Source organism: Eubalaena glacialis, chromosome 14, assembly GCF_028564815.1.
Source record: "Eubalaena glacialis isolate mEubGla1 chromosome 14, mEubGla1.1.hap2.+ XY, whole genome shotgun sequence".
Classification (NCBI taxonomy): domain Eukaryota; kingdom Metazoa; phylum Chordata; class Mammalia; order Artiodactyla; family Balaenidae; genus Eubalaena; species Eubalaena glacialis.
Window position 1 is genome coordinate 27,477,648 of NC_083729.1, and position 16,481 is coordinate 27,494,128.

The following is a 16,481-nucleotide window of genomic DNA, read 5'->3' on the forward strand; positions in this document are numbered from 1 at the left end:
AACAGATTAAAGCAAATGCTAAGGTATGTGTTAAAACATTCTAAGATATCATTTTAAGATATGAAACCTTGACAATTTTATTTCTAACAGAAAACTCCTATACATACTAAACATATTTAACAGCATAAAGCAAAGAGACGAACACTTAACAACTTTCAAGACAGAACTTAAAATCTTTAATGATAAGTAAAAGTATGTTAAATTGTCTTCAAGTTTGAACATTTTAGAATGGTAAATGCCAGTCAAAAAATCTAATAAACAGGTAAAATTAACAAAATGATCAAGGCTTTTTAAAATGGTTTCAGCAATCAAAAGAATGTGCTTATCTCAACAGCAAACAGAATTATTTTTAATGGTAAGCCATGAGTTGATTCTTTACTCTAAAAAGCCCAATTTAGTAGGAAAAGGACATACTATTTCTTTTTACAAACATATATTTATATTTTCAATTCACTTCATTCAAAATGTTGCTCATTCTTAGGAAGAATGGAGAAACAAATAAACAAAAAAGCCCCTAAAAGATCAGGGCCATTAATGGATCTTTGCCTAACACACTGTGCAGCAACAGCTACACCTAGGGGCCAGGGATAAGTAGTGAAGTTTTCCAGCTATAAAGTTATAATAAAAGGTAAATTTGGAAATAGCTATTTTTCAACTTACTTAAGGTTCTAGAGTAAGGGTTATCTTTCACTACAAATTATGTTTCAAGGAAACACTTGAGAATCTTTGGGGAACAAAGGCCTTAGTTCAGAAGCTTGAAGCAAGCGTCCTGAATAATTCAGTTTAAAAAAGTGGCTAAAATAAAACTCAAACCAAAGAGAGAACATACAAATACTTTATTGCTCACCTTTCACACAAAGCACACCTCCAGCCATTTTCTTTCACAGCTTGACAATATTTACGTGTACAAAAACCCAGCAAGAAGCGTCATGTAGATTTCAGTAAAGGTGAGTGTCAAACATCAACGCAGCCAGGCTTTTGTTTTCTGCAGCAATAATAAAGGGCCTCCTGCTCTAAGCAAAAATCTGTCCTCTTACTTGGTAGTGCATTTTTTCCATTACAAAAAAAGTCTCCTGCCCAAAGCAAACTAACTTGTATTTGCTGAGCCAGTGGTATTAACTCGTGCATAAAACAAATTTCAGTTTGCTGTTTCTTCTAGCAGATTTCAAGTAAAAATAAGGTTGAAGGAGGAACTTGTTTTGAATGGATGCAGGTCAGTTTGAATTGCTATACTTAACTAAATGCCTACGTGTACTATAGGTTCACAACTTAGTTTGCTTTTATAATCTTTATGGATTTTGGCCGTGTTCAAGATTTTCAGAGTTGAGCATATGGTACAGTATTCCATCGAAAGGATAAGGCTACTGAATGTGCTATCTGCAGAAGAGCTCATTTAATAGGAACTGACCTCGAAGTTCTATCATGAAGCAAATGTTGCATAACCTCTCAGAATAAGAAGCCAATCAGGGCAGAACTGTGCTTGGAAAATAGGCATTAGAATACTTTAAGGAAAATACATATAAATGGATTGTTAATATGAGGAAGGTTTCCTAGTTGTAAATCTAAAAAAATCTAGGAGAATCCTCATTTTTCAAAACTGCATATTGAAAACATGAAAACTACTTATTCAAGTAATTTTGTTCAGAAAAATATGCATGTTCTGACTGTGGAATTAGTCTACTGGTCAATTAAAGGCAATTTTAGTTACCTTTTAAGAAATTCTTCATACAAAGGAGAGATACTGTATGTGTTTCTCAAATAAACAGCATTATGTAAGTCCATTAAAAAAAAAACAAAACCCAAAATGAACAGTATTATATGAAGACCTACAAATGCTTATGCCAAGCAGGAATCTGCCTGTCACCTGTGGTCTCACATTAACTCAAAATCAATGCTGGATTCAGGATTCTGAAACTAAGTTTCTATTACTTGAGCTCTAGCAAAATGTAAGGTTCTGTAGCCTCAACTAGTATAATGTCTGCCCTGTCCAAATCCAGAATGATTATACTGATAACCTCCATGCTGGAAGTGCTGTTCAAATTGTCCCCCCTGGTGATAATTCTGGCTCCCTCTTCCTCCCCAACCTCCTCCCTGGCCTGCGCGTCCACCGCCTCGGCCTCCGCGACCACCTCTCCCTCCGCGACCACTGCCTCGATCACCATGATGCCCTCCATCTTGGTATCTATTGTCCTGCTGATATCCACCACCCTGGTATCCACTTCCTGTATATGTAGATGTTTGGAAGCCACCATAACCACCACCCTGGTAGCCACCACTGTGGCCACCATGATAGCCACCCGGCTGGAAACCGGAATCTCGATAACCACCATCTTGGTAGCCACCTCCCCCTCCACTCCCTCCATCTGTCCAGCCTCCTTGATGCTTATTTCCTCTTCCTCCCCCTCGGCCACCGTGGTCGTAGCCACCACGGTCGTAGCCACCACGTCCGCCTCTCCCTCCTCCTTGTTCGTGACCGCCTCGTCCTCCATATGAGGAATGTTCATAACCACCTCTCCCTGCTCCGCGGCCTCCTGCTGGCTGCTGGGGGCCATCTTGCCTTTTCTGCCATGGTGGCATCTCCGGGGGTGGAGGTTCAATTTCATTGGGCCTACCTCCTCTGTCAGGAACCCTGCCCATCAACACCTATGGGATAAGAAAGACATTTAAAATTTTGAATTACTTTATTTTATAAACAGAAATAAATGTATTTGAAAGAAAATTAAAGGTACTCTCATCACCTTATTGATGGCACAGGCAGTCTTTTCTCTTATAGAGCCACTGCTGGTCCTTAAAATCTTTGACAAGTCTTGTCTTGCGGCCAAAAGGTGGGCAACAGAAATAGTACTTTTAGGAGATAAGACTGAGCGTTTTGGCTGGTAAACCTTCGCTAATTTTTCTGTCTGACTCTGTGAAAGAAAGTGTTCAAAGACAAATGTCAATTTTCAAGATGACATAGAAACATCGATATTAAATAAGATTTCCAAAATGTCTGATGATAATATTTACTAGGCTCCAGATGAGAGAAAAAGTTACATACTCACCATTGCTCCTATCTAGTGAAGAACTAACGTAAGAGTACAGCTGAGATAAAGCCCCTTTACCCCCGTATCCCCAAGGAATGATGGGGGGAGGGGGATATGGGGATAAAAGGGCTTCCCTTTAGGACTGTGGGACAAAAAGGTTCCCCATGCCATTGGTCTCAGATCAAACACCTTCATTTTATCTATTTAAATATAAGAATGGAAACCCATTTCGACAATTTTGCTTTTTTAATTTTCTCATCTGCTTACTATGAGATAAAAAAGTTACCCGTGACTAATTTGAACTAATTATGTTAACATGATACATATTTCTTGCAAAAGTGATCCCCCATGTAATACTTTCCTCTATCATAAATAATAATTAAGAAAAAGAGTCTACTTTAACCATTTAGTAGAAGTACATTTAATGCATGTGTAACATAAGACCACAAAAGATGAATGAACAAAGGATATAAAGAGCAAGTTAGGGCTTTCCTGGTGGCGCAGTGGTTAAGAATCCGCCTGAAAAAAAAAAAAAAAAAAAAAAAAGAATCCGCCTGCTAATGCAGGGCACACGGGCTCGAGCCCTGGTCTGGGAAGATCCCACATGCCACGGAGCAACTAAGCCCGTGCGCCACAACTACTGAGCCTGCGCTCTACAGCCCGCGAGCCACAACTCCTGAGCCCGCATGCCTACAGCCCACGCTCTGCAACGAGAAGCCACTGCAATGAGAAGCCCGCGCACTGCAACGAAGAGTAGCCCCCGCTCGCCGCAACTAGAGAAAAGCCCGCGTGCAGCAACAAAGACCCAACACAGCCAAAAACAAATAAATAAATAAATAAATTTATTAAAAAACAAACAAAACCCCAGAACTGTAGTGTTAATGCCTTGGGTCAATACACACCCATCAATCATTACATGCTTTTCAAGCTGAGAGTTGCAGGTTTTTGTTTTTGAAGTATATGTATTATGCCGAGAGTAAAATGACTGTTTTTATCAAAGACAACTTAAGAAAGGACTGGTATTTCCTCAACAGTCCCAGAAGAGAATAGTTTATTCCTCATGTTACTACTGACTCACTGTGACATCTTAGGCAAAACCTTCCATTTACCTGGCTCTCCATTTTAGTTGCAAAATAAGGGGAGTTAAGACTGATCTCTAAAACCCCTTTCCAACACTAAGATACTGTAACTCAAATATCTACCCCATCAATTTAGCAGCTAAACAGGACTATGCTATGGTTTAAAGATTTTAGGTGAAACTAATGTATTAGGAAGATAATTGGAGAACTAAACTAAAGAAAAACATTTTCTCAGTCAATTAAAATTCAGAGAAAAATCTACTTTTAAAAATGAATGCACTATTAACGGAACATCGAAGACTAACATATTTGGACCAACCTCCACATAAGTTCAAGAATTAGTTCCATTTCAGGGTTCTAAGAAGGTCAAATTAATCAATTGCGCCAATTAATTACCACTTACTGATAAAATAGTAGATATTTAATAAATACCTGTTGAATGACCAAGACCTTTACCTGGATTATCTTATTTAAGCTGAAATAAAACAAAGTCTTACCAGATTTTCCAATTCTCTATAAATGGATCATAATATTTGGTCCTCCAAAACCAGTATTTCTAATTTAATTAATTTATTTAATCAGCAAGTTAAATTGCTAGCTTAAAGTATAGTAAACAAATAATTGTAAAATTTATTATTTTTAGTAATTTTCAGATACTCTCTCCTTTTCTCTCACAAATGGGAACTCCCAGTAGGGTTTATAACATATAGCTTTGTTGGAAAATATTAAAAAATTGAAAAATAAATGTTTTTATTATTGCTGAATGGCTGAAAGAATTGCTACTCAGTAACTCACTAAAGAAAAACTCCTATGTGTGTCTCCTATGTATCTCTCTTATAGTCTCCACTGTATCTAAACTGTGCTAGGAATGTTTAAGGATCATGTCTATAAATACTCTGCTCTTTTAAGTGATATAATGTGTACCTTAGCTCTGTCAGACCAGCCAAAAGACTGGACAGTGACATCCAAACGTTTTATTAGCAGCTTTCTCCGAACTTCATATTCATTGGCTACGGCTTGGTTAATTGCTTCTATCTTTTCCTGAAACAAAATTAAGAAGACCAGTTAGAATTTAAATCTGCTTGACCCCCTATTCCAAAAGGGCAGAAACTGTATCTGTTTTATTCACAACTGAATCCCCAGCACTCAGCACAAAATGAATTAGGCTATTTAATAAATAGAATAAGAAGTACTAATAAACTAATGAAATGATAGGCATAACAATGCTGTCTCAAAACATAATAAAGAATATGTAAAGTACAAAATTCTCATTTAGTTTTCCTATAATTCACTGTGTGAAGCTCAGCCCAGTGAAGTGTTTGGCTTGAAGGCAACCCATTTGGCAATTAGAAACATGCATCATACTGAACTTCAATTTAATCAGCTGTGTGAAATATTTACAAATATGAAAGAAGTGCTTCTAATCTTAGATAAATAAAATTATTTTGGATAAATCTTAAGATTAACAAAAATGATTCTAAAGATGTCCACCTAGGAAACTACACATTAGAAAATATAACTTCAAAAACACAAACATAAATATCCTGAGATAGGTAGATGGCTCCTTACAAAGTTTACTCAGGATGATTACTACTCACCCAGTGGGCTGGTCCCATTGGCTTCTTCAATAAAGGCTTTCCCACATGATTAGGTGGAACTTTTGCTAATGTTTCCTTTAACTGACACAAAAACATAAATGAATGAATAAACAAATCTAAAAGTAAAACACACATCCTCCTCATCTTCCCAATTCCCATCATATCTTGCCATCAAAAGAAGATTCCTGACAGAGGCAAAGGTGGAGGATGTTTTGAAATGTACAAGACCCACACGATAAAGACACTCACTTGACCCACTCCTCACGTGTCTATGGAAGCATGAGTCCTTCACTGCACCTAGAACAGTGCCTGACAACAGTGGGCATTCAATGTGTATTTGCTGAATGAATGAATGAACACACAGAAAAATATGGACTATGGATACACTGCTGCTCCCCTGTAGAGTTCAGCCAAATTTGTGCATCGTGGCGTCCATCTACCCCACAATGCAAATGTACCAATTCTTAGAGTCCAGCAGATATGCATACAGAGAATAACTCCGCTATAACAAATATCATTCTCTTCTGTTCATTAATTTTTAATTAAAATTGCTTGTTCCTAATCTATTATATAAAAACTCATAACTGTTGATAACATGTGGCATAAAATAATTCTGACTTATTTTCACATACTAGATTATATTAGCAGTCAACATATCTAGTTTGCCAGTTGAAACATGTAAGACTCGAAGTGACTGGATTAAAATCCCAAACATTTACATCCTTTTCTGTCCAGTCAATGGGGAGAATGGTGGTAACATTTAATGATAAGGACCTTAAAATTAATTGCATCAAAGTTCAATGAGAAAATAACTTTTAAACAGATGCAAGTCCTAATTCTTTTTACATTATTTCTAGCTTATTTCAGTTTATAAATCAAAGTGCAAAGTTTCCTTTTTGAAAAAGAAACATGCTAACATGTTAAAAAAAAAAAACAGTAAAATACCAATTTCTCTTGAAGGTATCTAGGACTTAAAACCCAAAACTTATTTAGTAACAATCACTTAATAATATGCACATTAGGTTCCCATTAAGAGAAATTAACTTGCTTCATTTCAAACAACTGTAGGACTATGCCTTTAATACACTACAATCTGGTACTAAAGGTCTTACTTTTTTTTCAATCCCGCTGAAGAATTGGAACATAGTTATATTGGCTGGAGGTTTGGACATTCCTAGAGCAATACATATGCCTTTCAACTCTTGAAAGACCTCACTACCGCCTCCTTCTTGAGCTTTTTTTGGAGGAGTATTCACACAGAGCATTCTGGCAGCTTCTAGTTCTGAGATGAGGTATGCTGAAGTAAACAAAATAAGATTTCAAAATGAGATACAGCTACAATTAATAGTCATAAGTCTGGAGTCACAACTCTATAGACCTAATGATATGTAACTTTTAAAGCTGCAAGAATGGATAAAAACAAGAAAGGAAAACAATTTTTACCTGCAAATGATGTAACATATAAACTGGTTCTGTAATTCAGTATTTAACCAATATATGTTTAAAGCCTGATTGAAAAGCAAGCAATTCTTCTTTGAAATCAAAGGATCAAGGTAGATCACATCTTAAAATGTGGATTCTTGCATTTCACTATTAAGGAACCTCCAGAACAAGGGCTGGCATCTGTTAACAAATTTGCAAAAGGTGGCAGGCGGCCAATTTTCAGCAACAGTTAAAAAGTTATATTATTATTATTTTTTTACTTCTCACAACTGATACACACCAGTGATGCAACTATCCTGTCCTCTTACCTTCCAAAACTCAGGTAGTCTGTTTAAGACCAGAGTGAAAGAACATTTTTAAGTAGTCAAAGCTTCACTTACAAGAGAAGGGGGAAACGACTAAATTTCCATTCTTTTTTCATGGTCTCCAGTAGCCTAAGGTCACCCTCCAGCTGTTCACAGAAAACCCTCTTCCATCTATATTCTTCTCAATATTCCCTTTCCTCCTATGTTCCTCATTCTCACCCCCTCCCCTGGGGAAAAAAAAACAACCCAAAACTTTCTAATCATTTCTGGACAGAGTCCTTTCGTATCAATATCATCCCCTTGTGTGTTGATTTCAGGCAGGTATAATGAGGGCTGCAATCTGCTTCAGGTAATTCAGTTGAAGGTATAAATATTCGATCTTATTACTTTAACCTTCCCAAGGACATTTAACTTGTTATAAAAGATGTTTAATAATCATTTGGATCTCAGGATTTCAGGTTATGTGACAAAGTGAGACCCTTCTGACAATGTTAGGAAGATAGTTTTGGAAAAAGACATTTTCTGGGCTCTTAAGCCCTATTATAAGTATAAAAGAATGATCAGCTTGAATATCTCATTTCCTACACCCAAGGTGTAATGTGAGAAGTACAGCGGTCATAATTTTGGCAGATCATTTCTGAAAAGCTGCCAAATCCTATTCTACAATAAACACAGCTAAGTTTCTGGAAAGGTCTTCTAAATGGGTTTGATAAAATCTTAACATGTTCCATATAGCAAACTGTATGAGTTAAAAGATGGAAACAGTAAAACCCCAATGTCATGAAAATAATCAACTGATTTTGCAAATAAGGTTTTATTGGAACACTGCCACACTCTGATTCATTTACATATCATCTACGGCCGCTTACATGCTACAACAGCAGGGTTAAGTAGCTGTGACAGAGACCTTATGGCCCAGGAAGCTGAAAATATTTACTATCTGGCCATTTAAGAAAAAGTTTGCCAACCCTTGCTCTAGAAAATCATATATGATATGATTTAATAAACTGGTCTCTAAATTTGGGACAACATAGCTCAGGCATTCACAAAATTAGTTTACCAACACAATTACCATTGAAAAACATTAACTGTAACTGATGTGTTCAAAGTACCAGGAAAGGCACTGTAGGTATTGTACATAACAAACAAAAAAGATCTCTACACTCTAGTTAGGAATAAAGAATATATGCATCAAAGATATGACTAATTATACCTAAGGGAAATATCCTAACAACCACACAGGCCAATGAACAGTCACAACAGTTCTTAACCCGATACATGAGAGTTTTTCAGCCACTACAGACTATTAGAGAATAGACTATTCTATTTTACTAACAATTCTAATGTGGTTGGTTTATTTTCCCCCTCAGAATGCAATGTATTAAAAGATTCAGATCAGTAAGGTAAGGGTGCTGGAAAAAGCAAGTAAAATTATAGCATCGAGATGTGACAACTGATACTTGGAAAGATGAGAAATATTTATACAGCGTGAAAAGAGAATGAGTATATGTACATAAATGCATACTAGCATGAGAGAGAATACAAACTAGGGAATATTTTCGAAAGGGGAAAGAGCAGAAGCAAAGATAAAGAGAAGGAAGGGAGCAGTGTGTATGTACGTACGAAGAATTCGAAGAGCAGAGTAACCTTTAGTTGATATAGTTAGTCATTTAGTTGAGGAGCAAATAGTTGTATATTCTTGAAAAGCTTTTGAGGGGTGATAGCACATTAAAATATAATTATGACCCTGAGTCCAAAATAATAATGTTCAGGACACTCGCTTAAGAAACAGGAAAGAGTTAAAGGCATTTTTATAAATATTTATATTCCAAGTGGTTTTTATAAGTATCAGTACCAAAAAGACCAAACTCTGAGCTCTTTGGAAGAATTAGCTATTCAGGGTCATTACTGAGCTTTCCACACAGCTGTTGTCTTCCTATGTAAGATAACATATTCTAAGTGCCAAATATCAGGTATTGGAAAGGAAAAGCAGTGCTACAAAGGAAGATTCAGTGAGTATACTGTGGCTGAGCCAGTTATTGAAATTATACAATGTGAAGGATAATGAATGCATGCATAAGAACTATATGCAGCAATATCAATATCTAACGTTATGTGTCTATCCCCTGCCCCCATACCCACCCAGTAACAATCATTTGACAAAGGGGAAATTAAGAAAGTGATTTCGGAATACCTTAGTTCCTAAGTATAATGGCTGTGAACACACTTTTTTTTTTTTCTTTGAGTGAACCTTCAAAATTGGAGTTGCATCACTTTTCAGAAGCCAAAGTTCAGTTGTAAAGACGAACATTTAAAAGATCCTCTGAATGGTGTTTGTCATAATAAGAACTATAATATTCAGTTAACCAAAGTTTCCTCTAAGTGTGTCTCAGAATGCTACAAAAATTCTGAGTTTAAGACTACTGGTGGTGTTTATTGGAGAGTTTATATACGGCAATAAAATTTGTGAGTCTACTTATTGTTTCTCAGGGTGAAGAGAGAAACAGTAGTTAGTATATTTAAAAAACACGGAAGGAGAGAATTTTTCATAAAAATTTACTTCCCAGAATGATCAGTAAGTACAGGAACAATCCAAATAGTATTCCAGAAATGTTTACATTGTAATTTGACATCTTTACAAACAAAACCAAAATCCCCAAACAATTACCCAGCCACAAAGAAATATCAACAAAATACTTTAAATAATTACATTTACCATTTACTGCACCTAGAATGGTCACTGTCCTCAAATAAATTAATTTAAAAAAAAATCTTCATTATTCCCACAATATCTTCCTAGTTTACTTTAAAATGTGTTTCTAGTCTAGAACACTGAGGTGTGGTAATCACACACTTGCATAACCCTCCAGCACTACCTCTGGTCATGTTAGGTGAAGCACAGCAGGCTGAGCACCACACCAAATTCAAACCATAGAAGAGTAGCAATTACAAAACGACACTGCTACCAACGCATGGACCCATCATTAGCTTCTTAGTTAGAAATTTAACAAAGTTTTCTTTACACCCATTTATTAGCCATGGAAAACATAAATAAAAAAGAATGACTACATTCTAGTAGCCATGAACTTACTGAGCAAAAGGAGGCAGTTCTTCTGAATGAGAAGGCGCTTGGTCACATCCCCAGATGTCAGTGAAAGATATGGACAGTTCATCTCCCCTAGTAGCCCACTCACCTCAAGCTGGAATTCTTCAGCTTCACTTGGGCCTTTTAAGAATTAAAATAATCTTATTTAATAAAAATTATTGTTTTCCCCATTGGCATAGTAATTATATATAAATTGAAAATTTTAAAAGTATTCTCCTAACACAAGTTCCTGTCTCTTCTAATTCATCCTTTCTCACACCACTGCCAATGTGCTTTCTTAAACAGTTTTCATTAGGTTATTGCCTTGTTTGAGAACCTTTAATGGCTTCCTAATTTCTACCTCATCCAATCTAATTTTTTCTGTTTGCCTTTAAAGATTCTTCATAGCCTCTCTGCTTGCCCTTCCCAGTATATTGTTAGGAGTAGCTCCTACTACATGTATACAGTAGTTACCTACAACCTTCACAAACATTCCCTCTATTTGTGCCAGGCCAGTCTCCTCACTGTCCCAGGAATGGTCAGTCTCATTTCTACTTGCGTCTTCACTTAAGTGACTCCTGGTGATTGATATGCCCTCTACTCTCTCCTCCTCTATCAAACCCCACCTATCCATCAAAGCCCAGTGGTCTTGCTCCTTGATGAAACCTTCCCCAGGGCCTGCTACACTCACTGATTTCCTTCCCCTGTGAACCACAAAGTGAAGTATTTAACTACTGTTCTAATCTCCAGTTGTTTCAGTTGTGCCTAAAATTCCCAGTTAGACTATATTTGAAGATGGCGAACATGATTTGTGTTTCTGTTTTCTCATAACGTGTCAAGTATAGCGCTTACTGGGTGAACCAAGGAAAAGCAATGTTTTTTCTTCTTTACTATTTTGATAGTTCTCTAACCAATATCACAAAGGGGTAAAATTTAACTAACAAACTTTGAGAGTCACTTGATTTGAGTCCATTTTCTCACCTATAAAATGGGAAGAATGTATTATCAACATTTTGCAAGCTGTGTTCCGTGAACTTCAGTTCCAAAGAACTCCGTTAGAGGCAGCCGGGGAGGAGACAGCTGTGCTCAAAGTAGTCCCTCTCAACTTCAACTAAAACAGCCACATTTTTTACCTGTTTTGTATTGACTTCTATAAGATGTTTTCATTTGAACAACAGGGCTCCTGGTTATAAACAGTTAACACCGTATAGGTGTTTTCAAGGGCACCTACAATCTCTGAAATGTTAGGTCAAGAGGCAGCGTGAAGAACACTGGCTCCCAAACTTGACTGCTGGGGACTGAAGCACTTACTGGTTGTGTGACCTCAGGCAATGTACTTAACCTCTGTGCTTCCTTGTTTAACGTATAAAAGAGTAATAAAAGCTGCCTGGTAGGGTTGCCCTGAGGTTTAAATGAGTTAACACTAGTAAAGTGCTTAGAATATGGCCAGTGCTCAGTAAGTGTAAGCTGCTGCTACTACTGTTACTCTATACTCTCCTTAATAATTAGAATTGGATGCCACTGATGTATACACATTAAATATACTAAATATTGCAAGAGTGAGCTCTTTGAAATGGGATTCTGTGGGGGAAAAAAATGGGATTATGTGTATAGTTCTCCATAAGGGTGGATTAGCAGGTGGGCATTTTTCTTTATCTCCTGTTATGGGTTTACCTATGATAGGAGGGAACCAGGTTGTGGAGCATCAGATTCCAAGCTTTTGCCTCTTTCACAGCATCAAAACTAGTGCTAAAGCAGTTGACAAAATTGGCAAATGTAAAACAGCTCTCAACACCATAAATCTGATGGTGCTGGATCTAGTTTTGATGCACCTAGTGATACATTCCTATGACACAGAAAGCTTCTTAATAAAGTATTCTTTCTCCCTGTGTATAACAGAATTGGAATGCATTTACTTTACATGCTATAATAAAGTATTCTTTCTCTCTATGTGTAACAGAATTGGAATGCATTTACTTTACATGCTATATGTACTGGAATTTGGTAGTCCTCAGAGAAAAACGCCCCAATTTCTAGTTCTAGCCACCAATTTAAGATCTCACAAGTTTTCACAAAGAATGAAAAGTTCATATATACTTGTCTCCATTTTTCTGTGTCTCAGTAATAGGGTCTTTTCAACTTCCACAAATTTTTAACAGTTGTATGACTACATTCCAGTTTTTCAACTTCAGAATCACCTTATCTCTAAAAACAATGGGGAGAAAAAAGCATTTGGTTTCTTTACAAAATTTTTTTTACATTTACAAAGAACTTGAAATTTCAGCTGTAGTACTGATAATGTTCACTTGACAATACAAACTTTATTTTTACATTTTGCACCTAAAACTGAATGTTTACTTACTGTTAGTTGCTTGCACATTTTCGTCTAGTTTACAGAGCACTCTTAATTCAGACACCAACCAAGCACAGAGTTTGGTAAACTCAGGGGAACTGGCTCCAGCAGAGACTGCCTGAGACAGAGCGCCATCTTCTAACAATGGACCCTTGTAACTGGTGAGTAAGAAATTATACTTCAGAAGAATATAAAATCACATCTAATACATTACATCTTCTAACAATGGATCCTTGTAACTGGTGAGTAAGAAATTATACTTCAGAAGAATATAAAATCACATCTAATACATTACAGGTACAATGTATTTACATTTTTATTTGTATAATTAAGCAATGGTTTAACAAAGATAAATTACAATGACCAGTCTCTAAACTTGCAAATATAAATAAACTAAACCATTAGAAAAAACAAGCTAATCCCCTCAAAATATGTGAATATTGAATAGAATCACATTTACTAAATTATGTCAACCTCTGTACATTTACTGAGAGCTCGTATTGTACAAAGGTTTACTTTCTTACTTTAATTGAATTAGTATTAAAACTAGATTATAAGTGATAACTAGTTATACTATAGTTGACTATTTCAGAAATAAAACTTAGGTTATATTTTCTAGAAATTTTTCCAGAAATTAATTAGATTTGGTTTTTAATGACTTTCTTTAAAAGCAAAAGCTTTCCAATTATTCATTTATTTCCTCCTTCTATATTTAATGATATTTAATGATAGTTAAGATTAGTAAGACTTACTAGTACCAGAGAAATGTGAAGATTAATTTAATAATTGCTGGTGAGTTGATGTTTAGGTGAAATGGTGCAACTGAATCCCAATCCTTTGTAAGTGATTCAAATGTAATTTTAAAAAATTATTAAATGTTCAAACATTCATAAAAGGCAATAGTAACAATGAACCTCAATCCAGAAAGTAGCTAGAATTAAAGATTTTATCATTCTCAAGGTAATTTTAAAATACATATTCTTCAGAAGGTTATTTTACCTTCTTTTAAATGTAATATTGATAAAAGCACTTATTAAATATGATACATTATATGCTTAAGATAATTCGATATTTAGAGGTATAGAGATGTTAGAGAAATGATAACAGTCAATCCTCCTAAAATATATGTTTATATATTTAATGGGACAGAAGAAATTTCACACAAAAAATGAGATTATATATAGCCTGGCATCTAGATTCAAAACCACATATTATTAGACAGTGAAATAAAAAAACTAGGCCTAGAAATTTCTCCTTGTGTTACACATTTAAACTTTATTAATATATTCTACAAGTAATTACTGAATTCCTACTGTGTACCAGGTTAAAAATAAATGGTCATTTATTTCTAATATTTCACAGTAAATCCTTGAAAAGTACACGTCATTCAATTAAGGCTAAATTTTAATGACTGAATGCCACCAAACTAGGCAGTTATGGGTTTAAATGTATAGTCAAGTTTTCAGACTATCCATGGTTTACATAACAACCCATCTCCATGATTTATTTAACGAGAGTTATTCTAGTAACAATGACTTTTATAGTACCCAAAAGAAGAAAAACATAGTTAACAGAAGATAAGAGAACAATAATGGGAAGAAATGGCATCCATCACCAATTGTTAAGGGACCTCTATCCATGCAGAATTTAAATTCTGCATTACATTTAAATACAGTTTACCTCCATCCTCCCTCTACTCCTCCTTCAAGATTAATCTTAAGTGTCACTTCTTCTAGGAAGCTTAGGACTTGTTTCCTTTCCCAGTTTTCCTTCCCCATTTCCTTTCCTTTTCCTGGCCCTCCTCAGTTCTCCTCACAGCATATTTGCACAGTGTGAACTTCTCTTCTACCTCACTCTGTACCCTTAAGTGCTCAGATCAACACAGTCAACAGAAACAAGTGTTCATCAAAAATGTTTACTGAATGGTTTCATGTGTGAAATTTAGCAATTTAGTCTGAGAGGTCCACCAAAAAGACACCATTTTGCTGAATGTGACTTCTACTTAGGCTCTCATCAAAGAAATAAACCGCCTGAAGTCCAGAATAGTCATGACAATTAAGAGCAAGTTCCAAAGAAAAGAACAATGATAATTCATGTTGACAAAAAAAGATAAGCACTACCATTTCCTTTCATAAAAATCTGTGCCAGGACAAGTTGCTTAAACAGGCAGATTTTGGGAACCCAAGGTATCCTTTCCTGAAGAAGAAAGGTTTCCCCCAAAGGTTTCCATGGTATGGAAAAACCTCGGGGAAGGTTTTGATAAGGGACTTGTTACTTTATAAATATGGTTACCTAAATCTGTTTTTCTTTTCTTTCTTTCTTTCTTTTTTTTTTTTTTTTGATATCGTACCTGTAGGCAAATATTTAATCATACAGTTTGTTTCTGGAACCACATTTAGCCCAAGAAATTCTAAGTTCTCAAGTTTTAACAGAGTACACTGATCTGGGTGACCCAGTGAGATAAGAATCCCTATTTCCAGCTTCTAGATACTGATAAATTATGGTTGAGTTAACTGTCACGAGGAGAGACAAAATGCACAACAAATATGCAGGGACTTGGTGGGTGAAGATGCCCCTAAGGGTAAGGGCTAACGGTGGCTCAATGAAGGAGTGTCAGAGTCAAGGGAAACTGCCAGCGGTTCCCAGGAAGGTGGTGACAGGTTAAGTGCACAAGTGAGCTGGCGGGCGGAACGTATGCAGCGCACGGACTTGTGGCTGAGGGCAGCCTCGGCACATGCATACATGACTGGGCAAAGCAGATTTTTTTGAGAGTAGGGGGATGGGGTAGGAGTAGGGGCTCAAGACAGGAGCAGGAAGTTTGGAGAACAAGTAGGAAAACAGAGAATCAACTTTGGCAACCTCCAGAGTGAGGGGGTAGGGCAGGAGAATGAGGCGCAAGGAGAGGAGCTCGGGGAGCGTGGTGGCGAGAACCAAAACCCAGACAATGACACGCATGACTGACAAACGCTGCGGGTAACTCGGCTGCAGGAAGCACAGGGCAGGCCTAGGGTGTCGCAGCTGGAGGGCCCCGACCCGGCAGGGCAGGCAGTGGACGTGGCACTGGGGTCCCGGAGCTACAGGGAGGCGACAGTCAGGAGCCACGGGGTGCGGCGTGGAGAGGCAGGTGTCTCTGACTGGGGCGGAGGAGGAGTTCCCGGGGCGCCGGCAGCGTGGGGTTTGGGAGACCCGTGCCCTGGCAGTCTTACCCGAGATCTTCCAACGACTCCAAGATGTCAGTCTCCATGAGGTCACACTCCATGCTACTGTGGTATTCAAATTTCCGAGTCGTCAGGCTCCCCTCTTCGCCGGTAACGCGTAAACTCGCGCATGCGCTGCCTCCCCGGAACGTCCAAATCGACAGCTGGCGCCTCAGCCCCTGCACTGCGCATGTCTGGAGCGTGCGCAAGAAACTTGGTTCCGCCTGCCGTCCGGCCCCAGCCAGCTAACGGGTGGTCCGGAGACACTGTTTGCACATGCGTATTACTGAATAGTGAAGCTAGCGGCCCAAAGAAGGGCAGGAGGACTGGCTGCGTGGCAGCTGGGCGTGGGGACTAGGCGAGTCGGGGAACGCTCTAACTTCTCCTAATTGGGTGTA

The 16,481-nt window shown here is 37.3% G+C and overlaps 1 protein-coding gene across 1 annotated transcript; it reads right to left on the reverse strand.

The window, feature by feature from the left end:
- Window positions 1-426: 426 nt before the first annotated feature.
- On the reverse strand, window positions 427-16,251 carry FAM98A (family with sequence similarity 98 member A). The gene is made up of 8 exons (XM_061210488.1): window positions 16,093-16,251; window positions 12,896-13,044; window positions 10,540-10,674; window positions 6,813-6,997; window positions 5,701-5,781; window positions 5,027-5,143; window positions 2,739-2,906; window positions 427-2,643 (listed from the first exon to the last, which is right to left on the reverse strand). The coding sequence occupies exons 1-8, from the start codon at window positions 16,143-16,145 to the stop codon at window positions 1,963-1,965; spliced, it is 1,569 nt and encodes a 522-aa protein (XP_061066471.1). The 5' UTR covers window positions 16,146-16,251; the 3' UTR covers window positions 427-1,962.
- Window positions 16,252-16,481: the final 230 nt, after the last annotated feature.

Excerpts from the sequence above, each read along its gene's own strand:
- FAM98A (XM_061210488.1), bottom strand. The coding sequence starts at position 16,145 with ATGGAGTGTGACCTCATGGAGACTGACATCTTGGAGTCGTTGGAAGAT. Across the intron at positions 10,675-12,895 it reads AAATGTGCAAGCAACTAACA|GCCCAAGTGAAGCTGAAGAA; the intron begins GTAAGTAAACAT and ends AATTCTTAAAAG. Across the intron at positions 5,782-6,812 it reads TCAGCGGGATTGAAAAAAAA|TTAAAGGAAACATTAGCAAA; the intron begins GTAAGACCTTTA and ends TTTTTGTGTCAG.